At 49.3% G+C, this 27,983-nt stretch overlaps 2 protein-coding genes across 6 annotated transcripts; one reads left to right on the forward strand and one right to left on the reverse strand.

Annotated features, from left to right (window-relative positions):
- Positions 1-1,638: 1,638 nt before the first annotated feature.
- On the reverse strand, positions 1,639-14,479 carry GUCD1 (guanylyl cyclase domain containing 1). Of its 5 annotated transcripts, none has more exons than XM_037495626.2 (6): positions 14,201-14,479; positions 9,318-9,402; positions 8,354-8,519; positions 7,161-7,252; positions 4,765-4,907; positions 1,639-4,121 (listed from the first exon to the last, which is right to left on the reverse strand). In XM_037495626.2, exons 1-6 carry the CDS (start codon positions 14,409-14,411, stop codon positions 4,027-4,029), a joined length of 792 nt encoding a protein of 263 aa, XP_037351523.1. In that variant the 5' UTR covers positions 14,412-14,479; the 3' UTR covers positions 1,639-4,026. The 5 variants fall into 5 exon arrangements, with proteins under 5 accessions (XP_037351523.1, XP_037351521.1, XP_037351522.1 ...); XM_037495624.2 differs by having other exon boundaries at positions 4,765-5,006; positions 14,201-14,477; XM_037495625.2 differs by having other exon boundaries at positions 1,639-4,118; positions 4,765-5,006; positions 14,201-14,476.
- SNRPD3 (small nuclear ribonucleoprotein D3 polypeptide) lies at positions 14,062-27,839 on the forward strand. Its single transcript, XM_037495629.2, has 4 exons — positions 14,062-14,649; positions 16,545-16,688; positions 25,716-25,908; positions 27,615-27,839. Exons 2-4 carry the CDS (start codon positions 16,563-16,565, stop codon positions 27,674-27,676), a joined length of 381 nt encoding a protein of 126 aa, XP_037351526.1. The 5' UTR covers positions 14,062-14,649; positions 16,545-16,562; the 3' UTR covers positions 27,677-27,839.
- The last annotated feature ends 144 nt before the right edge of the window (positions 27,840-27,983 follow it).

Consider the following 27,983-nt stretch of genomic DNA (forward strand, 5'->3'; position numbering starts at 1 on the left):
GCTAGAAGGATTATGCTCAGTGAAATAAGCCAGAAGGGAAAAGAAAAATATCGGATGGTCTCTCTTATAGCAGGAATATAGGGGAACCAAATAAGACATCAGTGTGAAAAAATAATAACAGTGCAAAACACAACAAAGTAAAAATGGACAACTATAAATCAGAGACATCCTGCAGTGGAGGAGGTGGGAGAGGGATCAGAGGGAGGGATGGAGGAGCACAGGGGACTGAGGTGATGGTGCACAGGTGCACTGGTGAAGGAAACTCTATGGGGACTACACCTGAGGAGGTAGGGGGAAGCAAATATTGTTTAAAAATGAACAGTGATGTAAAAAAAATTTAAAAAATTTATAATATATAAAATTATAATTCTTAGGGGAAAAGAATAGACTATGGCCAAGTAATTTAGGGGATACTCTGGATGGATAAGGTCCTCTTGCCAAAGGATTATACAGAACCTTTCCTGCACATCCTAAACTCCCAGAGGGTATGTAGCATGCAATGTTCACCAGGCCAACCTGTCCAGGGCACTGCTTTATCCAGGACTTCCCACCACTGGCATTCTGAAAGGCATGCCTCCGAATGTGCTAGATAAGATGGTCCCCAGGTGCATTTCTAATTCTGTTCTGAAATTTAAAAAATGGAATGCCCTGGCCATCATTGCCCCTTGATCCTTACCTACCTCCACCCTGCATGCTCTCTGGGCAACCAGATCCACCAGAACTCAATATACTGCCCACTTGTGTCCCTCCTCCTTTAACACGCCCTCATTCTGACACATTTCTCCCATAATTGCATTCAGTGGTCACTCAAAGTCTCCAAACCAATTTCATGGCTGCCCCAACCCATAATATACTCATTCAGGATGGGGCTCTTTTCTTAGGGTGGGCAGAAGGTGCACACTGAAGTGCCAAGACGGGCGAGCTCACTACCAGCGCTCACACGCTGCTGGCCACACACGTAGAACACCCGCGGTCCTGCCCAGCACACTCCAGCTGGGCCCCCTGCCACTCCTTGCCCGAAGGTGACTCCAGGTCTGTCTCCAATTGGAATAGTCAGGTCAGAACTCCTGCTGATGGAGCGCCAGTGTGGGCTTGGGCAGGTGGGCAGAGCAGCAGCCATTCAGGGCGAGAGGACAGGCCAGACACAGGAAGACTGCCTAAGTCAGCTCCCTGCAGAACCCGAGGCAGGTCTGAGGCTGCTGGATAATGCAGGGCTTCCCATCACTTCCTTCCGAAGTAGAATTCTAATCAAATGAGTTTGATAATAGTCCAATAGTTGGCAGATAAGGGGAGCTGCAGGTTGGGGTTAGAGGGTGCAGGAGGGCTGGAGGTCTCCTGCCTCCCTACTGTGGGTCCCACTGTCCCTTCACACACCCCACCCCTCTCCCCTCCCCATCGCCCTCTCCAAGAACCAGTCAAGCCAGGTTCCCAAGCCCTTCTCCCTCCAGCACCACCACCTCGGCCTTCTACAAGCATGGAAGTCTGGGTTGCAGGCATGAAAGGCAAAAAGCTGGATTCTAGTCCCCGCTAAAACCAGGCATAGCAAGTCAGGGACCCAAGTCAGGGACCCAGGTTTCCATGTGCTCATGCAGCTGAGAACTTGGGAAGATGAAAATTCAAGAAGGCAGGGGTACCATTATTTTGCAGTGACAATGTTTATTGAGAATGGCTCATTACAAACAAAATATATTTATGTATAAAATCTCTGCAATGCAAAAGATCCCTTTTGTCCCTGTGTGGCTGGAGTGAACAAAGTCAAAAGTCCAGTGTGGCTTCAGGGGCTACACTGGGCCCCCAGTGTGCAGACAGGAGGTTGTGGGTACCATGGGCTGTGGACAGAAGCTCCTGATGTCTGAACTCTTCCAACCTGCCTTTCACGTGCGCAAGAACATGACACAGTGTTCACACAACACTCCCTCGGCAGCTGGCACCACCTCAGGGACAGGCAGCTTTTCTCGTACCCTTTCAGGTGGGTGACACCTAGCTTGTGGCTTGCCCTGAGAAGCCTCATCCAAGGCCAGGGGCTGCTTCAGTGTCCCATGATGGACTGAGGTATTGTGACCACTCTCCTGGTAGAGGCTGTTCCCACACCAGCCCTACCAGCACATCTGCCATGTCTCACTCATTCAGCCACTGTGGAAGCTTGGCTACCTCACTGCTTCCCTCTGTATAGGTATTTTCACCATTTTCCCTGGATTCTCCTGAGGATGCCCAAACCCCCCACAGCTGTCACACGAGGTACTTGTGGAACTGGAGTTCCTCAGGATCCTGGGCCACTCATCATTAAGGCGATAGGAGACCAGTCTGAGAGCAACACTAGTCTCTGAAACCCAGGGCAGCTGCCCAGTTACCAGTGCCTCCCTCTTGACCCAAGGCTGCCTCTGGTGTTGAGAAGCAATCGGCTGGGTAGTCTGACAGCCCTGTATACAGGGCCAAATGCAGCATCTCAGAGCAGCCTCCTTGGGATAGGGCCAGTAAGTTGGGTGGAGGCAGACGCTGAGTGTGGCTTAGAAAGGGGCAGCAGCTGCCACTGCATCATGCCTTCAGTACTGTTAGACCAAGATGCAGGGATGCAGGGGCGGTATTATCTGTTGGGGAATTGCTGGTTCTTTGCCAGAGGCAGCCCCCTTGGAAATGATCAATTTCCCTTATTTTTCAGGTGCAGACCTGGGTTCAAGACCCAGCACTACTACTTCCTGGCCAACTCCACAGACTGGACCAGCTTCTGTCTGTAAGGTATGGGCCCTGATACTCAGTCTGCCTCAAGGTGAGTCCCCTTCTCTTTGGAAGAGACATTAAGGTGGCTTACCTGGCCCATAAAAAGAGGTGTCAGTGGTTCCAAAGTACCTGCAAACTCACTATTATTATCTTACTTGGGGGTCATTTGAGAATCAAATCCTAAATGTGAAAATTTAAATCTCAAAAAAAAAAAAAACAAAAAACCACCACAAACATCTCCACCCTCCACCAAAAAAAGAAGGGGGTATGGAGGGGGGCAGCGAGGAAGAGCTCCAGTCCATGATTCATGCCACATGATCCTGGGCAAGTACTACCTTTCACTGTCAAAACAGAAGAGAACCAACATTATGTGCAAAAGTGGGTGGGAGGCCACAGGCCTCCCCGACATTGCTTCAGGAGCACAGCACCCAGTCCTGGAGACTCTGGGCTCCTCCCACTCAGGCTATTGTCATAGGCCTCCAGGGTGTGTCCACGGGGAGGGGGGAATTCTTGGGGCTCAGACGGATGTTCCTGGTCCTTGGTCAGGCATCCTGGAGCACGCTCAGCACTGCCAGTTGGCAGGATCCAGGAACCCTACCTGCCAAGCCTGCCTGCCTAGTACCCTCCACCCTAGAGGGCTGAGTGCCTGGAGGGTTGGGGAGGGGGAGTTTCAGAGTCCTTTTTGCCTGAGGTCCAGCCCTCCTCAGGGCCAAGAGGCAGTGCAACCAGTTCACTAGGGCCCACTGGGAAGGGCAATGGCATCCATCAAAGGGGACAAGGGGTCTGCAGCACTTCCAGGGAGAGGGCTGAGGACGGTTCCGACCAAAGTCTGGAGCAATACACAGCCCCGGGGGTTGGCTACAGTCTCCAAACATACAGATGCTGTCCTGACAAGTGGCATCTCCCTTTAGCGTTCAGTCCCTGGTCTGCAGGGACATGGGCTCTGGTCTCCCCGACCTCCCCAGGGTCTGGAGCATGGAAAAGAAGGGCACCAACAGGCTGGATATCCCCTGGGCTTGGAAGGAGTCAGGCTCAAAGTCCGGGGGAGGCTCCGCACAGACATGCTGGAAATGCCTCCAGCTACTGGCAGGTGTGGTGGTTAAGTGGGTGGCATAATGACATTCAGCAGTGGCAGATGAAGCAGGCATGTTGTGGTCTCCCCAAGTTCCTGGTGCTTCATCACACTGGCCGAGGCAGTTCTGCATTACAGCTCCAGCAGCCCCAGGCCGGGGTCAGGGCCTCCTGAGTAGCCTCAGCTGGACAGGGCAGGGTAGGATCCAAGGGCCTGGGGACACCAGGCTCCTGATGTCAGCTGTCCAAGTAGACAAAGAGGATGTCCTCATCTGTGCCATAGCTAGTTCTGGCCTCCTCAAAGTTACTAACACTGGTGCTGCACATTCCTGCTGGGGGTGAGAGGACAGAGGGGTCAGCAGGTACAGGAAGAACACTGGTTTCACGGCCCAGGGAGCCAGGAAAGGTCTGACTATGTTGCACCTGCCTGACTACCTCTCCCTGCTCGGGCCTTCCAGCCCTGGCAAGTCCTCCTTGCCTACTACAGCCTTCATCGTTTCATTCTCAGAGCTCCCCCAGTTCAGCAGATGGATAAAGTGAGGCCCAGACAGGGGATGGTCAGGGCCATGCAGGGTAGGAATGTGAGTTGTTCCCCTTCCTCAGTCTGGAGCAAGTGCTGAGGCTGTCCTGGGAGAGGTGGAATCAGGGACAGCAGGGAGGAAACTGCAGTCTGTGCAGCACGAGATAGTGAGCTGGGGCCCTGGGCCACGGCACGGGGCTAGCAGGGTAGGCAGGACAGATGGCTGGGCCTGGCCTGGGTGTGGAGGAGGCCATGTGTCCCCGGGTCTGTGGTTGGTTTGCTATATGGTTGGGGGGTAGCATGAATGACATGAGCCCAGGAGGAGTGGAGGCTTTGGGGAGAGGTGAGGAGGAAGATCTTGGCCACTCCACGCTGAAAGGGAAGGAGCGATGTGGGCAGGGCATTTGGGAACTTGAATGCAGACCCTTGCCCACCATCCTTCCTGCCATACTCACGATCAGCGTAGGCTGGGTTGTTGTAGAAGATGCAGCCTGCAGTCCGGTTGTAGCCACGCAGCACGATGAAATGGCCCTGGTACTCTGGTGTGCGGCAGAAGCAGCGGTGGCTGCTGGGGGTGAAGCAGCAGTACTTGACGGGGCTAGAGCAGAGGTCGCAGTGCAGCACCCCTGAGTTCACCAGCACAATGGCCACGTGGCCCTGTGCCAGGTGTGCCTGGATGTCCTGTATGCTCACCGTGCTGTGAACAGGAGGAGGGTCAGCTGGTGCCCAACTCTCAAGGGGACCCCTGCTTGGACCCCAGTTCTTCCCTATGTCACAAAGCTTGGGAACAATGCTTCTCTCTGCCTGAGCTCCTTGCAGGTAGGACTGTCCTACTTTGACATGGTGGCCCAGGACCACCGAGGACACTGAGGATGCCAAATGACAAGCTGGCCCTGGCAGGCTCATCACAGGGTGGCAGGTCACCTCCCAACAAGTCCTAGCCAAACACCATGAGAGCAGCACACGGGACTCCCACCTCCTGACCTGGTCGGTGAATTCTTTTTGCCAATTGCCCTCCTTGGTCCTTTTCCCCAAATCGTGTGTTTTACACTGGAAAGTTATCAGCCCAATTTGATTCCCAAATCTGAGCCAAACACGTCTTTACCAGGTTTAAAGCCGAGTGCTTTTTAGAAAGGGCTCCTTTTTTTCTTAAAGCTCCTTGTCACAGAAGGGGCTGCCAAGGCAGGGCTGATCAGCACCACCTCCAGGGGGAACCCCCAGTTCAGCAGAGTTGGCTGCCGGGAACAAACCCGAGGCCAATTCTTAAGCACTACTCCATTTGTTGTCCCCCAGAAGGCAGCAAGTTCAAGTAAGAATTTAAAAGGGGAGAAGGACTGGAAGGGGGTCCCCAACACCAGAGAGAGGCACAACTATCCTCAATGGTGGGGATGCTCACCCACTTGGGTCCTCCTTCCTGAGAAATCTCCTCAGGAGTGGCAATGAGAGCACCACGTGGCCTGGTCCACAACTAAGGCACATTGGGGTTTGGTTTGTGGCTTCAGCCCAAGAAGACACGCCATTTTACCATTTGGTCTTAGAAATGAAATGACTGGCTGAGTTTACAGTGGGAACCGAGAACCCATGGCACAAGAGTGGGATTTCAGTTGCAGGAAAAGAGGGGCTCTGTTGGAAGGAAAAGCAGCCAGTTTCATGGAATAGTCTGGTGTGGAGGTGCTGGGTTGAGATCATGGCACTGCTGAGACGCTGGCGGTGAGTGTGGAGAGCTCATGCTGTTTTTCCCATCCTCAGTTTCCTCGCCTGAGGAATGCGGACAGTACCAGCTTCCCACTCAGTAAGACAGCAGCTGTCAAGTGCCACTAAATAAACATCTGCTGCTGTTCCTTCTAAAGGTGCTCATGTGGTGAAAGAATGCATGAACACCTTCCCCCCATTTTCCAAATCACCCATCATTGGCTACATTGTGTTAATAATGAAAACTGACATCTATAAAGAAAAGGGAGAACTGGGGCCTCCCTGGTGGCGCAAGGGGTTAAGATGCAACCTATGAAGCTGTCTGCAGCCTCTGCAGCATGAGTTCGATTCCACGGCCGGCCAGGGAGCTACCCACATGGTGCAGCAGACCTCTCCTGTCTCGCCCACTGCTCCCCTCAGCAGTGTACTTTGATCAATATGCCTGTTCTGTTCCCCACTGTCTCTGGTGGATCCTCTCACCCCCCCAACACCTCTGGCCTGTACCCCAGCTCTTGTATGCATAAATAAATAAATCTTAAAAAAAAAAAAAGAAAAGAAAAGGGAGACCTGAGCTGAATGGTCTAGGGAAGCATGGCTGGGAGCTGAGCCAGCAAGCCTGAGGGAGCCAGCAAGCCAGTGAGCCTGGAGAAGTAGTCTCAGGGACTGCCTGAATCTGGGTCCCTACCTCCAACTCTACCCCCATCTAGATAGAAAGGGAAGACCCATGTAAGAGCACCAAAGCCCATGGGAAGATCTGGGAGCCGGGCCTTTCTAGGCAACCTATAATGATGTCCCTATACCCTCTAACCCCATGCCAGCATACTTCTCTGCTACCACATCATCACTTGGGCCCCATGCCACCATTCTATGAGCAGACCAAAGGCTGGCTAGAGTCTGTCTTGCTCACCTGCCTCTCCAGTCTCTGCTCAAGACCCACTCAAGACCAGGGCTTTGGGTATAGTAAGTCAGTAGCCCACTGGTCCCATTTTATGGATGAAAAAACCAAGGTGGTGGCAAGTCACTGCCCACAGCCACCTGGGTAGGAAATCCACTCGGCCTGACTTACAAATCCCTAGTCTTTCTTGCAGGCCATCTTGAGGCCTCTCCCTCTGCAAGTCCGGGTGAGCAAGTACAAAAAGGAAGGCGCAGGGAGGCTCACCATTTCTCCACCAGCACCTTGCAGGCCTTGGCTTGTGCGAAGAGCTGATTTACTCGGGTCTCCTCTGTGTCAAAGTGTTTCCTATAGAAGGACTGAAGAGAAAAGGTCAGGCTGGAGGATGTCACCCATCTGGGCTACCCTCGTCTCTTTTGTAAAGATCATGTGATAGAGTCAGAGACAGCGAGAGAATGGAGATGGCACAGGCAAGGGAGACGGCGCAGGCAGCATGCCTGGGGAGAAAGCTGTGGTTCTCCCAAGCTGGCAGAATGGCTAGTCAGAGTGCACAGCAGATGGGTGGGCAGTCAGAGTCAGGTTGGATCCCTCGAGGAGGGTAGTCACACCTGGGCTTATATACCTGGTATGTATGAGTAGAAGTCTGTAGTAATGAGTAAAAGGGCAGTTAAATCCACCTGGACATTCAGCCAACATTCAGCTAAGCCGGGGGAAGTCCATGAAACATACATTAATGCAGTGGTCTTAAAAGGGTCAGAGTCCCTGTGGGGGAAGCAGAAAAGGCCCTTTTCTCTGCCTCATGGTTACATGGTCAGAATGTTCTAGTCTGGAACATTCAAAGGAGAAGTTGACCAGCACTGGCCACCATGTAATAACCTCTTGCCAACAAGGGCAGCAGTGACTCTGTTCTGCCAAGTTTCAGAGTCTGGGACAAGATCTGCCTTGGGGCAGGCAAGACCAGCTCTAGTTGTGCAGGGAGGGAGACTACATTGGTGTGTTGGCGAGGCGACATCAGCATTTTTTCTCATAAAGAAAACATTTTGCGTTCTTTCCCAGAATACCAATTACTCAGCTTGAAGCTGGTTGTCTTGTGAAAGGAAGAAAAGGGGCAAGTGATGGCCGACAAGGTCAGAGCAATGTGCATTGAGGTCCCAGGTCCTGCCTTGTGCTGAGGGGCAGCAGGGAAGGGCACAGGAAGACAGCCTAAGAGGCATCTCTGTATAGCCTCAAGAGCAGTCAAAGGCAGGCAGGAGGTGCTGGGAAGGATCCAGCTCTCTGCAGAATCCTTGGGCATCAGAAACCTCAAGGTCACCTGGTTTGACCAGCTCCTAAGTCCTGCCTACAGGAGATCTGACGCTGCTCCCTGGTCTCTACACATCTGTGTGCTATCCAGGTGCACAGGTACTTAGGCTGACTGCACCTTCTTGCAATGCCTAGACTGGTGCAGGCTAGTTGCTCACCTGGTTTTTGTAGCCCTTGTCAACGCCCAGGGTCTGGGTACAGAAGCGGTGCCTCACACCAAAGTGGCGCATCAGGTAGGCCAGGTCAATGGTCCAGATGCTCCTGGTCAGCTGCAGCTCCTGCAGGGCGCTCTCAAATTCACTGTCGTCCAGCTGGCCCAGGTACCTGTGGGCAGTCGGGCTGTTGAAGTTGGCTCATCCCCCAGGGGAAGCTGACTGGGTCACTTCCTACCTGTGGGCCCATCAGCCACTGTCAGACCCCCCTACTCCCCATAAGTCTCCAACCTTGTATCTCCCACTCTCGTGCTGCCTGGGAGCCACACTGGCTCTGCCAGGGGCCTAGATTCTTGCAGGTTGTGCAACTTGAAGCAAGTCACCACTTTCGCTGGCCTCACTAGCTCATCTCTAAGTTGAGGTACTAGGACCACATTCATGGTTTTCTAAGTTTTAGTCAAAGAATCCATTCTTGAACACTATCTTGCCTGGAATTCTGGATGTAAAATGGGCAAAGGAGAGGCCTTCACCAGGCAATTCCAGGCAGTCCCCTGAAAACTCTCCTGCAAAGTGATGATTATTGTGCCTCCAGGCTCTGTGGTCAAGGTTCTTGTGATGCTCACGTAGCCGCAGCTCTGAGGTTGGGTCCCCAGCGACTCTGTCTCCCAGGAGCCCAAAGCTAGAGGCTGAAGACCTTTTGTACCAATCATGGGGTCACTCTCTGGGCCAGACCTAGGCACCTGGAACTTCCTGGTCATTCCCAGAATAAAGACCTGGAAGACCAGGTCCACCACTTGCTCCATTTTGCAGATGAGACCGAGCCTGGATGGAAGCTGGGCCATTCTCCCAATCCCCAACCAAAGAGAGTAACGTGAATGATGAATCCCACCCAGATCTCTCCGGATCCCCCTAGATCTCTCCAAACCAGACCAGGTGGTGTGGAGGGCAAGGGCCTGGGCTACCCACTCACCGTAAAACCATTCTGGAGCAGGCTAGGCCGCAGTCCCAGTGGTAGAGCTGCTGGATGATGGGTACTGGCAGCTGCACAAAGTCCCCTGCATGGAAACACATGGTGGTCACAAACCCCTGGTGCTGTACCCACTGCTGCCCCTCCTGTTTTAGCCATGATCACTGGGTCCTGTATAGATCCTGTAGAGGCTGTTCAAAGATGGGCTCACAGCATTTCAGGCCTCCCAATCCTTCCTCCTTACAACAACAGTGATCTCCCCAAAACACCAGTCAGAGCAGCTCAGTCTGACTCAAAATCCTCCAATGCTATCTCTTAGGATATCACTTTCAAGGGTGCTGCCCCAGCACCCCTTGCCTCTTTGCCTCTCTTGGCTTTCATCAGGCACCCTCCAGATAGAATCTTATGTCCCAGGGCCTTTGTACACCTGCTCCCTCTGGGCACTTCTGGTCTCCCAGATGCCTGAGCTAACTCCGACCTGAGAATGTCACTTCTCCATGATGCTCCACTCATGCCCCCACTGTGTGAACTCAGGCTCCAGAGAGACAGGGCATGAGAGGTACTTATCGGATATTCATGTCCGAATTCATGAGGCCCCTGGATGACTGTCTGACTCCAAACCCCCTAGGGCCACCATGGTATGAAGACCATGGTTAGGAGGAGACTGTCACAAAATCTGTTCAGGGAATGCTATCCTAAGCGACCTCTCACTCTCTCTTTGCCAAGTGGCGAGGCAGAGCAGAAAGGGTTCAATTTAGACATTCTAGCCCACCTCTGCCACGGTGGGTGGAGCAGCTGAATTCCTCTTGCTGAACTAAGTCTGGTCATCTCTAAAGCGGGGACTTTGGTCCACTTTGAGCATGTTTAACAAATATTTCCTAAGCGCCTAGTAAGTGCCTGACCTGGAGATATGACGGTCAGTGACACAGGCCCCTGTCTGGTGCACAGCAAAAACAAGCAAGCATATGAGAAAAATGGAAGGGTGGGCTAGGGGGAATGGTAAGGGTGTATCTTAGAGAGGAAAGAATCAGGGAACACAAGGCAAAGGGGGTACAGAATATGCTGAATCCCCGAGGTAGAGGCGAGTCAGCACGTTGCCCACAGGACCTTCCAACTCTAAGATCCCATGAATCTGGACAAAATTCAGTCTAAAGAACCAAGAGGGACTCCCTACTGTTCATCTTAGTGGTTCCTGGGACCTCTCTTGAACCTGAGGCCAGCCTGTACAGAATTGTCCCTGGAGTCCACCAGCCATGCCAGCCCTGGTGCCCACTGTAGGTGCCACCTAGAGGGTCACTTACTAGCCCTGGAGTCCATCCTGGCCTTCTCACCTGCTAGACATGTCTGGTCAGTCCCTTGCCTGGAGTGGGCCCCAAGTTCCTGCTCTTCTACATCTAAACTACCCACCCACCTACACACACACACTAGTCTTCAAGGTTTGGATCTGTGACTGCTCTTTCGCTAAGTTGTACTGGCCTCTCTCCCCCTACTCCTTACCTCCAAGGGCCTATGGAAGGCAGGGGTGAGTGCAAGCTACATGCCACCTAAGTCACCTTAGGTGCCTGACCTCTCTCTACTTGTCTGGGCCTACTTCCTCTTCTGCTCTTGCCCTGCTTCTAAAAGAAACCCAGGCCCCTCATTCAAAATCTCTGCATATTCACCACCTCCCACTCAGATTCAGTCCTGAGGGCTCAGGCCTGCCTGACTCCTGCCTGTCTTCTGCCTCAAATTCCACCCTTCCTCTCTCATCTCTGTATACAGCAGCCACAGGGATCCCATCCGTAGTTTCTTTTTGCTCAGGATAACATTCTCACCCTTTACCATGACCTGTAGGGCACTGCCCAACACAAGGCGCACCAACTTCACCTTGGCCCTCTACTGTAGCTCAACTTGTTCCAGTAACCCTGGAAACCCATCAAGCCTCATTCCACTCTAGGGCCTTTACATACTTAGCTCTCTGTCTGCAACTCTTTCCTTTGTGTTCTCAAAGTTGCCCCTTTTCATCACTCAGGTTCCAGTTCAAAGTCTCTGAGCAGCTTTCTCTGACTATGCCTTGGGGTGGGGTGGGAGAGCCCTCCTTCACAGCATCCGGTTTGTTTCCTTTACAGTACTTTGCAAATGTAACCAAAAAAAAAGCTAGTCTGTTTCCCAGCTATATATAACCTATCTGAGGACAGAGAAGTTGCTAATCTTGTTCACTGTTGTTCCCAGTGCCGCTGGTGGTTAATAGTAACTCAATGAACATTTGTTGGGGGAAATGAATTTATTGAGCACTCCCACACTTTGTCCTCTGGTGATTCATGTTCCAACAAGTGTTCCCAAAGGGCCGAGTAGAGGGAGAGTTGTATAAATACAGTTTTTGTCCCCTCATGGTGGAGTGCCTCCCTTCTCAAGAACCCCTTACTATGGCCATAAATTAGTGCCTTTTTGTTTTTCTCTACATACACAGGTGACTTACTCCTCAGTCTTTGCTCTTGTATATCCCTTAGTCTGGAATGTTGTCTCTGAACTTCCAATTCCTTTCTCTCTCTGAGCCCCGAGCCCCTCAATAGAGAGTACTAGAGATGATGTCTGCTTTCCTCACTGAACAGAAATCCTCAGTGGCAGGTGGGGATGGCTTACATTCACCTCCTCCTAGTCCTCAGCCGAGAGCAGGCACTCAAACATGTTTGGTGAATAGAAGTCTTTTCCGAAAAGGTCTTATTCCTTGAGATGCCTTGGGCCTACTTATCACCACTATGCCCACCCCCACCCCGTCCCCTCGGTCTTCCAGACTCTGTTCATAGCTCCCTGACCTTGGGCTCTGACACCAACTAGCTGGGTTGTCTCTGTCTGTGCGATATATGTGGCATAGGATAGATATTCTTCAGGGCCCTTGGGAACGCCACTATCCTTCTGCTCCTCCTCTTGCCTTCCTCCCCAGAACCCCTTTGATCCTAGAGCCTGACAAGGCCTAACATCCCCACGTGGCCATCCCCTGTCTTGGCATTGGCAGTCAGCCCAAAGGGACCCTGAGATGCTTCTGTGGGGGGTGATAAGGGTAGGCGAGGCCTTCCAAGCCCAAAGCCGTTGCCTGAAGTCGATGTCTAGAGTCAAGGGACTGTCCTACCTGAGAGGCCCTAACCTGAGGCCCTCCAGAGGCCTCCCTGGAGGGCCCTAACCTGGAATCACTTGGCAGCTGTCACCAAGGAAGTAGGCAACTCACTGACCTTGATAATTAACCCCTCTGAGCCTCAGTCTGTTCATCTGCAGAAGTGAATATAATGATATTCTGGGATTATTATGAGGATTAATGAGGCACTGCAAATGCCTCATACAACTTAATGCAGTGCTTGCACATAAAAAGTCCCTATAAATGTGAGCATCCACTGAAGCTCAGAAAACCAAGTGCCTAGTGGGCCAAGATCACAGAGTTGGAAGTTTAGAGATGCAAATCCCAGGACAGCATAAAACCCTCCTCCATGCTGCAATCACAAAAGACCAATCCCTATGTGTGACACTATGGTCCCACTGATACCTTAGGATTGGGGTCCCATATACTCATGACATCTCCCATAAGATGGCTCCTCACTTTTCTTTACTAGCACTTTCTCTTTCTCATCAACCCTGTGCCTTAAGCAGAACAGGAATCACTACTTTCTCTCTCCTGCACTTAGAGAAGCAAACTGAGGGCCAATCTTGGTCTCTGCCCTAAAAGAACTGAGGTCATCTCAGACAGAAGGAACAGCGGGTGAAGAAGAGCAGCAAGACAAAAATGCTGAGTCTGGGAGGCTGAGGTTAAAAGAAGCGGCCCTCCCATTGCTCTGTGCTCTCAGGCAGTTCCCTGCCCTTCTAGGCCTCAATTCCCCCACAGTTCCCTGAGGGATCGGAATCTCCCCAGGTGGCTCCAGAACGACTTGAAGCTCCTGGGTAAGGTGGCACCTGCTTACAACCAAGACCCTCCCCTCGTGACCACTGTAGGAGCTGACAGGGGGTTCCAGCCTGGGAATATTAAGAAATTCCAAGTGACCCGAGCTGAGGGGTTGGCAGGGCCAAGGCGAGTGTGTACACCTGGCCAGGTTTCGCCTGAAGCTTTATAGCTCAGGCAGAGGTGGCGGTCAGTCCAAGGTCGCGCGGTCGGACCCTGCCCCGCGCTAGGGCGGGGTCCCTCTAGTTCCCCGGGGTGAGGGCTGAGGCCTAGGGAAGCACTAACCGGGCTCGAGCTGCTGCCCCGCTGCCTCCGCCTCCGTCCTCATGACCCAGGCGGCGCGGGGCGCCCATGGCCCTGGCCCGGCGCCGGCAGCAGCTTCGGCTTCGGCAAGGGCGGGAGAGGGACCGCTGCGCGTCGGGTTCCTCCGTGGCCACAGAGACCGCGGTGAGCAGGGGAGGCGGTGGCTGGGCCATCCCAAGCCCCGCCCCGGCCCTTCCAAGCCTCCGACTCGGGGCCCGCCCCTTCCTCACGCCCCGCCCCTTCTCGGGCCTCGGGTTTGGGGACCCCTCCCCTTCCCCCCCGGACTACAATCCTAGAGGCCCAGCCCCCTAAACCCGTCCCGGCCATTCGCTGTCTCGGTTGCTGGCGACCACGCCCCCCCCGCCAGCCCCGGGCGCGGCCGCGCAGACCCGCCCCACTCCGCGCCGGGCCCCGGTCCGAGCCCCGCCCGCAGCCCCGCGCTCCGCGGACTCTGCCCGCGGCTTCCTCGGCAGGCTCCGCCCCTGCTCCGCCCGGCTCCTTTGCCAGCGGCAGGCTAAGGCGCGGCTCTTCCCGAAACGCCGCGCGGCTCCAGGAGACCTCGCTCTCCTCCGACTCCCGTGAGGGCCGACTTCGGGCCGGCCCTCGCTCTACCCCGTGCCTCAGTTTCCCTGTGCGTAGAGGGAGAGACCTCGCCTCGCTTCAGGGGACCCCTTACCTGGCGGTGCCGGGGCCCAAGCGTTAAATTGTGAGGGCAGAGCCTGGCCCTCGGCCCCATCGCCTGCCGCCCGGGATCCAAGGGCCCAGGCCCCAGACTCCCGCCTCGCGATCCGACCCGGCCCCGGCGTGGAGTGTCTGGCTACGCGAGCCCCCCTCTCCCCTCGCCGGCCCGAGGGTCGGTGTTTCCGGCGGCAACTAGGTCCGGTCATCAGCCTTCTTCCGGGGCCGGAACTATCGTAGCCGAGCAGACGTTTCCTAGCCGGCGCAGTGAGGAGGAAGCAGAGGCGAGACCGCGCTGAACACCAGGAAAAGGAAGGGTGCAAGCTCTGCGCGCGGCATTTTGGGAACGCGTGGTGTTCTGGGAGCTCCTGGCCCGCCATTCGCTCGTTTCACGCCTTCGCAGTTGCTTGAGTCGCTGCCGCACGAGAAAAAAGGAGGCCGGATCCGGTGAGGAGAGGCTGGGGGCTGGTGAGGGTAGGCCGAGGCACTCGTGAGAGGTCTGGGGCCGGAGAAGGACGCGCTTCGGAGGAGCCCTGCGCAACTGGGGGAGGGAAAAGAGCGGGAAGCCCGGCCATCCAAGTGTCTGCCTGGCCTGGAAGTGAGTTCTTTAGCTTCCCCCCCAGGGTACGTGCGCGTCACTTTCTGAAACTCCCCAGGTTAGTGTTTTTCGAAGCATCCCGGCAGTAGCCTTGAAATAACTTGTGGTTGCTACCTCCTTCGCCTAAGTCCTATTAGGGTTACAGTTTTCAACGTTCTTTGCAGCTCTGCCTCCACCTACCTTCTAGATACAGAAGTTTTATCAAGTGTCCCTGCTTGTAAACCATTCCATCCAATTTTCTAAGTACTGCCACACTTTGACTGGATCGTGCCTGTGTATAATCCTACTGTGGTTTTCCACTGTCTGCAAGATAGGTGCTTACCTTGGTTATGGTTTTTGTTGCAAAAAAAATCATTTCCTGCTTATAGTGAAGCCGGTATGCGCTGTTCCCTTGAACCGCCATAGGTTCTTGTCCCACGAAGCAGTAAAAAGAAATTCGCAGACATTTTAGATAAGTAAGCAGAAAGAAGCAAACTTTAAGAAAGTAAAGTTTATTTAAAGGAAGAAAGTAAGGACTTCCAAGTACGCTGTACTTGGGAGGGGCAAGGAAGCTGTTTTGGGCCTGTGTCTAGGGATATTTAAACCTTTTTTCCCCCTCTATTCTAAAATCTCATCATCCTATTTTGTGCTTGGCTCTTCCTCCTAGTGGCTATACTCCCCTGGGCAGATGTGCCCATTTCCCTAGTCTTTAATCTTAGAGTTTCTCTTTTTATCTCCCCTGTCCAAGGTCTCCTAAAATTTACTGCCTGGGGCTCCCTGGTGGCGCAGGGGGTTAAGATACAACCTATGAAGCTTACCGCAGCCACTGCAGCACAAGTTCGATCCCCAGCCAGGGAGAAACCCACATGGCAAAACAGACCTCTTCTGACTTGCCCGCTGCTCCCCTCAACAGTGTATTTCAGTCAATCTGCCTGTTCTGTTCCCCTTTGTTTCTGGTGAATTCTCTCACCTGTGGCCTGTAAACTGCCCCCCTTCCTGTATGCATAAATAAATAAATCTTTTTTTTAAAAAAATTACTGCCTGCACTGTCCCTGAAGCTGCCTACTTAACCCTAACTTGCCCTGGGACTTGACAGCATACAGTCACTATGTCACTTTGATATTTTCTCTTTCACTTTCCTTGGTGAAGTAAGCAGAAAAATCAAAGGGCACTTAATGGGCTGAATTGAATGCACAGCCTCTTCTACTCTTGATTGTTCAGTTTGTGTCTCCACTACCCAGGTCTGTACACAGATGTGCCCAATAGTAGCAATGCATGAGTGTTGAGCACTTGAAATTGAGGGACTGAATTTTTAATTTGAATTTTATTTCCATTTAAGTTTAACATAAACAGCTACATGAGCACAGTGACCAGATTTTATTATGGGTTAACAAAGGGGTGTTACCCACAATTATGAGTTGACAGATACATTGTACTATACATACATTCTAACTCTCTTCCCCAACATATACATGGTGTTGTTTAATGCTTATTTGATGAAGTTAAAGAGAGAAATGGTAGCAGGGAGGAAAATGGGAAACACTTTTTGTTCCCACTAGCTTTCCTTCTATCCAGCCCCCACAGTCCTCCCCTCATCTTGCATGTATTTGCCAGATGGGTTCACATTCCTTTTTCTAAAGAAAATACAACTTTGGCATTTTTGCTAAGTTTTATGGCATATTAGGGCCTTAGGGGAGACTTGGTATATTCTACATGCTTTCATGTTCTGAGAGATGAACTAATTGTTGTCTTTCTCTTATTGTAGAACTTTCTTCCTGCCAAGATGTCTATTGGTGTGCCAATTAAAGTCCTCCATGAGGCCGAGGGCCACATTGTGACTTGTGAGACAAATACCGGAGAAGTATATCGTGGGAAGCTTATTGAAGCAGAGGACAACATGAACTGCCAGGTATCCTGCTTTACACGTGAAGCTGTGGGGGGAGCTTGCACCTTTGTTTTGGAGGATAGAAAAGTGGCGATTACAGGACTTTTTAAAGATATTCTCATTCACCAGTTAATTATTGATTGCCTAATGTGTGCCAGCACTGTTACTAGTGCTGGGGAAGTGGACGTAAATAAGAGTTAATTAAAGTTTGGAGTATTTAACCTTATACTTTGTTTTCTTCATCCCACAATTTTTTCTCCCATGTTTTGGGAACTTGTTTAAGAGAAATGGTGCTACTCTCTTTGGTAGAATCTTCTAGGTTCAGAACCATTATCCATTTGCCTGCACGTTTACATAATGCCTTTCATTTAGCATAATCTTCCACTCACATGGTGCTTTAGTTTCCATTTTTCTTGGGGGAGGAATTGTTTGATTACAGGCACACCTTTGAGATACTGGTTTGGGCTCTGGGCTGTGACAATCAAACAAGTCATACAGATTTTTCAGTTTCCCAGAAAAGTTATATTTACACTAGAGTTTAGCATATTAAATGTGCGGTAGTGTCATGTCTAAAAAATTTTTTTAATATGCAGATATGTTTTATTTGCTAAACAAAAAGGTAATCACATCTGAGCCTTTAGCAAATTACGTTCTTTTTACTGGTGGAGGGTCTTGTAAAAAATAAAAACTAAAAAGGCAGCATCTGCAGCACACAATCAAGTGAGATATGCCTGAAGAGCAATTACCCGTGAGGTGAGCAGATTTGGTGATAGTTTTCTCATCCATAAAATTGGCAGAATAAAGTTAGAGGACTTGTCTACTAAATGTCACTCTGCTAATGTAAGTGCTCCAGCAGCTTCCTGATACAATGCCCTTCTTTTGACACTTATTTTGCCTTTCACTGATAGTGACTTAAATTTGTACAGCATTACTTTACAAAATGTATCAGCACACTTCTTTAAACAGTAGGTTAAGAGCTTGGGCTTTGGAATTGGAGCTATGGGCTTGAATCCTAATTGTATGACCTTAGGCATATTAATCATAGTTTTCCTCTACCTGTAAAATGGGGTGTGGTGTTATTTTGTGTCCTAATACATAGATGCTAATACTGGGTCAGTTGTGCAAGAGATTTATTGGGGGAAATGACAATAACGGAGAGAGAACAGGAGAACTGGGATGCTGGGCTAACCCTGATGAAAGGAGAGGGGTCAGGAAGGAAGATTGGGAGGAACCTTAGACTGTAGCATATCTCTGAGGCAATCCAGGCAGAGGTTGCTTGTTAAGAATCTAGTATGAGGCAGAAGTGGCCTAGTTCTAGTACCCCCCACTGTGGTCCATCACTGACTGGCAGCCTGGGGAGAGAGTGGCCTCAGGTGAATGCTGTGGATCCCCAAGGTAGTGGCTAGAGACTGTTGACTCCCTGCATTCCTCACAGCCTGCTCTCCCTTGAAGGGAGATCTGAGCAGTGCATTTCCAAGTCTACTATGGGGATAACATCCACAGCCAGGACTGTCTCAAAGATCAGATGAGTTATGTGTGTGCAGCATTTCAGCATCTTGTCAGCATGAGATACCTGTTAAGACCAGAGAGGTAAATGTCCTAACTAGCCATTCTTTCAGTGTTCATTTATTTGTGATTTCTTTAGAGCTTTGAGCGTCATCTTCCTGCCAGGTTGACCAACTGTGGCAGTTCTTGGCATTTATGGAGGTTAGACATCTGATAGCTATAGAGGGCTCTCTTAAAGGCCTGTGGGGCAGAGACCACCTTTACTTTTGTGATGAAAAACTAGTCCGATCAGTCCTCTTTTTTTTGTTGGCTTAATACATCTTCATTTTAAGGTACTTTTGTTTGGTGAGTACAGGGTAAGACAGGATAGTGGATCTGAATGAGTTTACTCGACTGTTTATTTGGACAGGTTACTGAGCTTCCCTGGCCTCAGGTTTCCCATCTATACTGTAAAGATGTCTGACCAGATGATTTGGTGGTCTTGCAGATGCAACCAGTGAGTTTATATGCAAGAGTATCCATTGCAGTGGTATTTTTCATAATGAAAACAACCAACATTTGTGACTAAACAAATTAAGGTATGTTACAAGGAATGGTAATCATCCAATAAAATAGTGTAGAACAATATTTAATGTCATAGGAAAATGCTGTTGATCTAAGTGGAGAAAAATACAAAATTCCACAGTGTCTTCCTGGTTTTATAAAAGAATGAACAAAGAGGCCTTCCTGGTGGCCTAAAGGTTAAATCTCTGCTACCACACTGAAGGTCCACCTTAATAGCCTGAGTTGATTTCCCACCAGGGAGCTAACCCTCATGGTGCAGCAGACCTCTCCTGTTTTGCCTGCTGCTCACCTTAGTGGTATATCTCAGTGGATCTGCCTGTTATGATCCCTACTCTATCTCTGATGAATCCTCTCACCACCACCACCACCACCACACCTCTGGCCTGTACCCCAGTTCTACACAAAAATAAATTTTTCTTAAAACGTACAAACAAGGTATAAATGATACATAAAATGTATTTAATACACAATATACTTCCTACATAAGAATGTAGTAAAGAATTTTTTTCAGAGATTTATTTGTGTATGCATACAAGAACTAGGGTACAGGCCAGAGGTGTGCGGGGGGCGGGGTGGTGAGAGGATTTACCAGAGACAGAGTGGGGAACAGAACAGGCAGATTGACTGAAATACACTGCTGAAGGGAGCAGCGAGCGAGTCAGGAGAGGTCTGCTGTGCCATGTGGGTCATCTCCCTGGCCAGGGATCAAACTGCAGTGGCTGCAGATAGCTTCATAGTGCTGCGTTTTAACCCTTTGTGCCACCAGGGAGTCCCATGTAGTAAAGATTTTTAAGGAAAACCAGAGGAGAGGAGTTACCTTTTGATGGAAATTATATGTGACTAAAATATTTAAAGATTTTTCTCATTTCAAAAATGGTGAACATGGGCCTCCCCGGTGGCGCAGCGGTTGAACGCTGGGTTGCAAAGCTGCCCGCGGCCTCTGCGGCGCCGGTTCGATCCCCGGCTGCTCTCCGGCCACCGGATGAGGGTCCCACATGGCACACAGACCTCTCCTGCCGCACGCTGCTCCCCTCAGCAGTGTACTTCGGTCCTTCTGCCTGCTCTGCTCCCCGCTCTGGCTCTGGTGAATTCTCTCACCCTCCCGCGCTTCTCACTGTACCCACTGCATGTATAAACAAAACAAACAAATAAATAAATAAATAACATTCCTCTATTGGGGGGGGAAATGGTGAACATATGTTAAGTTTATGAGCATAAAGAAGGTAATGTCAAACCCCAAAATTGCACTATTCTTAAAAGTAACAATTTCTAGAAGTTTTGGTGGGAAAAGGTGATAGCATTAATAGGTTCCACAGGAGCTGAACTAGTGCTTTGATGGTTTAGGCATAACCTTTATACCCAGTCACTGACTGGACTAATTTAGAACTATGTTTTCTGTGCTGTGACATAACAGTCTATGGAAAAATAGTCTTATAACAATGAGAATCCAAAATAGCTCTCACATGATTGTTAGTTACAAACTGCCCAGAATTAGCCTCCCGTGGTGGCACAGGCGGTTGAGCACAGCGCTGTGAAGCTGTCCACAACCTCTGCAGCTCCGGTTCCAGATCCCAGCCAGCCAGGGTCCCACATGGCACAGCAGACCTCTCCTGTAGTGCCTGCTGCTCCCCTCAGCAGTTTATCTCAGTAGATCTGCCTGTTCTTTTCCCTACTCTGTCTCTGGTGAATCCTCTCACCCTCCCCTCGAATCTGGCCTGTACCCCGGTTCTTGTCTGTATGGATAAATTAATAAATCTTTAAAAAACAAGCAAACAGACAAACAAAACCCTAATTCCAAAAAAAAAAACCGCCCAGAATTAATATCAGGAAGGTTTTGGAAATTTCTAAATATAATGTAGTTGGAAATTTCTTCAGTTACCTAGCTCTCTAGCTAGAAGGAATACTAACTTTTAATCTGTTTTTTTCTGAACTGTGTGAGAGTGGATCATATTCACCATACTCCTTTATTGCATAATAATTTTGCATATTTCTTTGTTTTGCCTTTATTAAATTTTTACTTACATTGGTTAAGACTATGTAAGTGAGGCCTCCCCTGGTGGCGCAGTGGTTGAGTGCTGGGCTGCAAAGCTGCCCACAGCCTCTGCAGCGCCGGTTCGATCCCTGGCCGCTGGGCAAGGGTCCCACATGGCACGTAGGCCTCTCCTGCTGCCCCTCTGCTCCCCTCAGCAGTGTACTTTGGTCCTTCTGGCTCTGGTGAATTCTCTCACCCTCCCGCTCCTCTGACTGTACCCAGTGCTTAAATAAATCTTTAAAAAAAAAAAGAAAAAAGATTATGTAAGTGTCAGGAGTAGTAGCTTCACATCTCAGTACCTACCATCATTGCAAATTGACCCCCTTCTGCCCATTTTTCCCACCCTTGTATGTTTCTTAATAACATAGGCACTCTGTTGTATCTATAGTACAGTTATTAATTCAGGAACTTCAACTTTGTATCTGTCCTTTAATCTGTACTTCATATTCCATTTTCTACAAGTGTCTTTTATGAGTGTTTTCCTTTACATCATGCAGTCCAGGATCACTTGAAGTCAGGTTTTTTGTTTTTGATTTTTCATAAAATGTTCCTTAATTGAGGTTATGCTGATGCATAGCTTCAGGTCAGGGCATATTTTCTTTGACTGTTGCTGAATAGGTGATTTCTTCTTAGTCTCACATTCAGAGACCCAAAATGCCTGTTTGCCCCTTACTGGTGATGTTAAAATCATCTGGTTGCTATATTATGTAGTCTTTTCATTGTATATTCTTTTTCCTTTTGTAACTAATGAGAATTTTGTGGAGAGATTATTTGAGCAAATACCAACTGACTATACCTCACCATACCTCTTATCCATTTAGCATCCAGTAAAGCTTCTTGCTTGAATCTTTTTTTACTAAGATGGTTGCAAAATAATTTTTTTTTTATTCCATCTTTCTTTTCTGTATTCATTAGATCTAACTATATGGGAGAGCCTTGCCATATAATTCATTGCTATCATTATTTTGATGTTGTTATTCCAGATTTGGCTGGTAGGAGCCTTCTCCCTGAGCTGATTTCTGAGTCCTTTTGATATGACCTAGCAACTTTTTGGAATGCACAGCCTTACCCTTCGGAATAAGATGTTTGTTACAAACTCATCTTTTACCTTCCCTAACCCAGCTCTGGAATCAAGTATTTCTTCAGGGAGCCAAGATTTGGGCACTGTTAATTATTTAATAAGTCTTGGTGTAACTTATCAAACTAGGACCCATTTCTGAATGGCTGTGTGCTTAATATTAAGTACTAGAAGTTTCCATTCTTCACATGCTTGTTCTGTGCCAGACTCAGTGCTAGGATGATTATAAAAAATAGCTCCTTATGTCGCCATAGGACTCTACCAGAGGACAAGTCTCCAGATGTCCAGGGTGAAAGTGGCTGTAAAGCCAGGTCTTTGACTTCCAAGTCTGTGATCTTAACAACAGTCTCCAAGGATGAGGTGTACAATAAACTTGTTGGATCCAATTGCTGAGTGTCACACCTCTGCTCTGCCAAATTTAAGGCAGGAAACTTAGTAGAAGGAATCAGGAAAAGTAGGGGAGCACTGCTGTTAATGGCAGGACAGAGTACTTGCCATGTGCCCCACAACAGGAAAGCTGTGATTGACTGTCCTTAGGTGCCCCAACATTGCTTTACAGCCTGGGAGCCAGCACTGCTCTCCCCACAATTCTGACTATATTAAGCTCTCTCCTGGGATGTCTTTTTAATTGGGTATGTGGCTCTTGATCTCTGTTTCCTTGTGGCTATTTAGCAAATTTGAGTAAACTCAAACAAATTTGAGTATTCCTGCCTGCCTTTTATTAAAAATTCAAATTGGGGCCTCCCTAGTGGTGTAGGGGTTAAGTCTCGGTGCTATCATGCTATCACAACTGCAGCCTGAGTTCGATTCTGAGCCAGGGAGTTAACCCACATAAGGCACAGCAAACCTCTCCTGTCTCGACCTCTGCTCCTCTTAGCAGTATATTTCAGTTGATTCTCCTGTTCTGCTCCCCACTCTGTCTCTGGTGAATCCTCTCTCACACACACACACGCACACCCATCACCCAACCCCTCCGCACCTCTGCCCTATACTCCATATGCATTACAAATGCATAACAAATAAATTTTGGGGCCTCACTGTTGGCACAAGGGCTTAAGCCCAGTGCTGTGAAGCTATCCTCATCCTCTGCAGTGCGAGTTCCATCCAGCCAGGGAGCTACCCACATGGCACAGCAGACCTCATCTGTCTCACCTGCAGCTCCCCTCAGCAGTGTATTTCAGTAAATATGCCTATTCTGGTGAATCCTCTTACTCTCTCCTCCCCCCCACCCCCCCCCCACCTCTGGCCTGTACCCCAGTTCTTTTTTAGATATTTTATTTATACAAGAACTGGAGTATAGGCCAGATTTGTGGGAGGGCAAGAGGATTCACAGAGACAGAGCCGGGAAGAGAACAGGCAGACTGGCGAAATACACTGCTGAGGGGAACAGCGGGCTCGCCATGTGGGTTGCTGCAAGACCGGCCTGCAGACAGCCTCATGGCGCCATGCTCAACTGCCTGCACCACCAGGGAGGCCCTGTACCCCAGTTCTTATATGCATAAGTAAGTAACTCTTTTTTAAAAAAAATCTTTTTAAAAAATTCAAGTTGATTCAAAAAAAAATACAGCTATTGCTTATTAACAGGCTGTGGATATGGGTGGTGGGACCTTGGACTTGTGTGCAGGTCAGCTGTTCTCTAGCCCTGCAGGGAGAGCATGAGAGCAGTGTACTTAGGGCTGTAGTGGGCGTCAGATGATACTGGATTCATTCCTACTGCAGCCAGAACACGTGCCATTTGTGAAAACACTTTGTCTTACTGGTCTTATATAAAAAACTCTGACAGGGATTCTCAAATCGGGTTGGGGAGATTATGACAGAAGAAGGAGTAAGATATATACTGGGATGTGCTGGAGAAGTGGCTTAGCAATAGCACGACCTCCAACATAGACATTTTAACCATCCTTTAGATTTACCATTTATTAAGCTTCTACTGTGTGCTACTAGTAGGAACAGCATTTAGACATGCTTGTTCTTTAACAGGTCTAAGGAAGCGGGGGTGGTCTAATGTGTGTTTAAGAATAAGGATATAGAGGCTGATAGTCCTGGGTTTGAACCCCAGCCACGCCACATAGGAAGAGCAGTGTGACCTTGCACAGGAAAATAAGAGGCTGCGAGTGTGGCCTGTAGGGACAGATCTGCCTCTGACTAGCTGTGCCTCTTCCTCTTTCCAGTGGGGATGATGAAATAATCTGCCTTGTAGTGTTGTGATGTAAAATGAATTGCAATGAGAAGTCACCTGGGACAGTGCCTGGCATCTCCGTAAGTGCTCAGTGAGCGTCAGAGTTGTTGTGTTGTATTTCCCTCACTTGGCAGCTGAGGAAACTGAGATTCAGGGAAGCCTGGAGAACCCAGGGTTACAGCCCCAGTAAATGGCCAGGCTTGGATCTCAGATCTAGGGTATCTGGCCTGTTGTGTCTTTTACAGAGTATTCAGTATGTCTAGTATTTGTGAGCCTGCATCAGGCCCTGGATCTCTCAGATAGTCTAACCATATCTGGTATTCATTTGTGGCATCAGAGGTTATGGTGTTCTTAAGGCAACAGGAGGACAGCAAGGAATCAGAACCTGTGTGGAAACTTATTAAGAAGCTGGGAATATTGAGCCTAAAGCAGAAGGTGTGTGGGAAACTTGAGCCTACTGCCCCACTGGGGTAGTAGGGACAGGTGGAAGCTGTGTAGACCATTCCAGCTGTGCAAATACAGCAGAGGCAGCCCTAGAATATTGTTAGTCTTTTTGCACTCTGGGTGTTCATGTAGAGGCTGGTGGTCATTTGGCACTTGAGAAAAAGAGTGAGCTAGTATAAGGTAACAAGCCAGTCAGAACAGCACACCTATGTAACGTGGGCTTGAATCATTCTAAATAAATCGCAGTTCTCTTCCAACCAGAAGACACATAAAACAAGCTACCTTTTTCTGGCAAATATGGTACCCAAAGATTACCACTGATAAGTTTGCTTCTCCTCACACCAAGCCAGTCCCTTGGCTGGTCTCACCTCTAGGCTCCCTCCTCTCTATCTCACAGTTTGTCCATATTGGCATATTCATCTTTCCTAAGTGCCACTGTAATCCTCCTCGCCCTTCATATGACCACAAACCCCCAATCTGTGAGGTTTCAACCCTGTCTACAGCTCCAGTTTCACTGTTCAGTCCTTGATCCTGTGGGTTCCTCCATCTCTCTGCAAGCTCTTGCCTCACACCTCTCCAATTCCAGGCCCTTTGTAGAGGCCCTCCACTTCCCCTTCTCAGTGCCTAGGCGCTCATCCACACCAGAGTGGATGGTACTTCTAGACTGTGTCTGCACTTTGAGAGCATAGACCTGCATCTGATGTGTGTTCATGACATCCTCAGTGCCTCTGCAGTCTGTGTGTCAGGCAAATGCAGGAGAGGGTAGAGTTTAGACATGCCAAACTGCTGTTGAGTGCGTCACATGCTTCGCATACAGGCAGTGTAGCAGCTGAGTTAGTGCAGAGTCAGGGCAGTTGGGTTTGCATTTGGATTCCCTGTATTTTGGCTATTTGATCTTGGACCAAGTGCCTTCATTTTTTTTTCTCTGTAAAACTAGGAAAGCTCATACCTCTCCCAGAGGGGCTGAGAGAGAGAGAGAGGGAGGGAGGGAGGGAGGGAGGGAGGGAGGGAGGGAGGGAGGGAGGGAGAGAGAGAGGGGAGAGGAAAGAGAAAGAGAAAGAAAGAATTGCTGGGCAGTGCCCTCAGTGCACCTGAAAGCACTCCGGTAGTTCCCCAGCTCTGCCTGGTTCCTTTGTTTGACTATTACTTTCTGTACTCCTCCCACTGGCCAAGGTGCCCCTGCTTTGTGTGCGCCTGTTATCTTTTGGTGCTGTTGGCCTTCCTGATAAGCTAATGATTTCCTTCCAGATGTCTAACATCACAGTCACATACAGAGATGGCCGTGTGGCACAGCTGGAGCAGGTGTACATCCGTGGCAGCAAGATCCGCTTTCTGATTTTACCTGACATGCTGAAAAATGCACCCATGTTAAAGAGCATGAAAAATAAAAACCAAGGCTCGGGGGCTGGTCGGGGAAAAGCAGCTATTCTGAAGGCTCAAGGTAGGTGCTTCCCATGCCCTGGTTTTAAAAATATGGGTTTGTCTTTTCTCTTTAAGGACAAGGCCATGTAATCCTTTGGGCACTGAGGGTGGATCTGACCTCTGCCAGCTCTTCCCTCACTGACACCCCTTTCCCTGTAGTCTTGAGGGATCTTCGAGATCCCCTTGCCTTATACCTTTTCTGTTTTGCTTCACCTGACCCCTTTCACAGGGTTTGTGCAGAATCCAAAGTGACTTCTTGGGGAACTAAGATGGAGAGTAGTAAGAGTCTTCAATGAGAGAGTAGATAAGTCTTCAATTAAGACTCTAGAAGACCCTTTGTTTCCAGAAATTCTGCCTGGGGGGTCTGGGGAATTTGTTCTTATCTAGTTTGTGAGCAGGGGCACTATAGTGTGAATTAGCTGGCTTCTGAAATGATGTAACAACAGTTCCCAGAGAGGGCAGGAGTTTGTATTGACACCCAGCATACACAGAAATGCTAATCCATTTTCGGATCCATTTTCGGATAAGAAGTAAGCAGTTTTCACTCATCTTTACCCATTAAAGTGGGCAGGATTTCTATTTCCAAAATTTCTAATATTTGAAATTAAATCTTCCTTTAGCACATTTCCAAAATGGCACAGGTCTTGTCCCAGTCACATAAGGCCAGCCCAGTTAGAGGTTTTATGTTTGATTAAGAAAGCAAGAGCAGTTGTTAGAAATGTTCATAGTATGGTAAAAAGATGTACAATGTAGGGAAATCACGGATTCTCCATATTTGAGGTAGCTTGAGAAGTACCGATTTTCTGCTTTCTTAAGGAGGACTGCCCCCACTGTCACGTTGTAACTGCACCATCTTCTCTAGCAAAAGGTGAACCCCAGTGGTTGTGCACTAAAAGGCACTTGCTGTGAGTCGTCCCAGGCCAACTGACTGCTGCCTGAGCCTTCTCCCTCTCCCAGACCCTTACACTGGCCCTTTCAGCAAGCGGCTGGGTTCTTGGTGACGTCCCTCACTGTTGAGGTTGACTCCCAAGTTCTGTAAGAGGAAAGAAGGGTGATACTCCAATTAGTAGCTATAATAATATCTTTACTTGTTCTTCAAGCCACTGGTCCCCTCCTAGATTACTTGGGTCCCGGAGAACGGCAATCTTGTGCCCTTAGTGTGGAAAGGGGTTTTGGGTTTTTTGTGGGTGGTCGTTGGTAGTGGTGGGGGTTTTTTTGGTTTTTGTTTGTTTGTTTGTTTTTGTTTTTGTTACGAACATTTCACACATGTAGACAAACTCAAAGAATAAGACTTGTCACCCAGATATAACAGATGTTAACATTTAACTATAATTGTTTGGGAGCTGTAAGTGTGAATTAAATGCATCTGTTGAGTTTTATTAGCTTGCCCTGAGCCAGTTCTGGGAATTCATCTTTTCAGTGGTTCTGAGACTGTCTCCAAAACCACCTTCGCACTTGACACCTTGCTTTCCCAGTCTTGGAGAGAGCAGTGCTGGAAAGAAAGGCAGTTTAGAGCTTACTGCAGCTCTGAGGCCAGGAGCCAGGTTCGCCCCTCTCTCGGGCTCTGATCTTCCCTTGACATGTGATGGGGCAGGCATGGTGTTGGACCAGGTGCTCTTCGCGCGCCTTCCTGCGCTTGTGTCCTTGACTGCTGCTGCTCTATGGCGTGAGGACTTACTGACCACACTGACCTGACCGTGCCCTTTCTTCTCCTTTCCCCTTCAGTGGCTGCAAGAGGAAGAGGACGTGGAATGGGACGTGGAAACATCTTCCAGAAGCGAAGATAAATTTATCTGTTGAACAGAACTTTGCCCTTATTTTTCCTTTTAGGTTATCTGGCTTCAAGGGGTATGTGCTTATATATATGTGCTAGGTTTTCCTTAAACAGGAAATGTTCAACTAAATAAATATGATTGTGCTTTTTTTTTTTTTTTTTTTTTTTTTTTTTTGGAGAAAAGAACTATGTGTTCATTTTGGAGTTTGGTATTCTGTTTACTTTGGCAACAGGTTAAATTTTGACACCCTGGGAGATGACCTGGGAAAATGCCAGTACTTTGAAGTAGCAGTTATTGCTAAAAGTTTAAGCTGCTGTTC

The sequence above is a fragment of the Talpa occidentalis genome, unplaced genomic scaffold (genome assembly GCF_014898055.3).
Source record: "Talpa occidentalis isolate TD23 unplaced genomic scaffold, MPIMG_talOcc4v2.1 talOcc4.8, whole genome shotgun sequence".
In the NCBI taxonomy this organism is placed as follows: domain Eukaryota; kingdom Metazoa; phylum Chordata; class Mammalia; order Eulipotyphla; family Talpidae; genus Talpa; species Talpa occidentalis.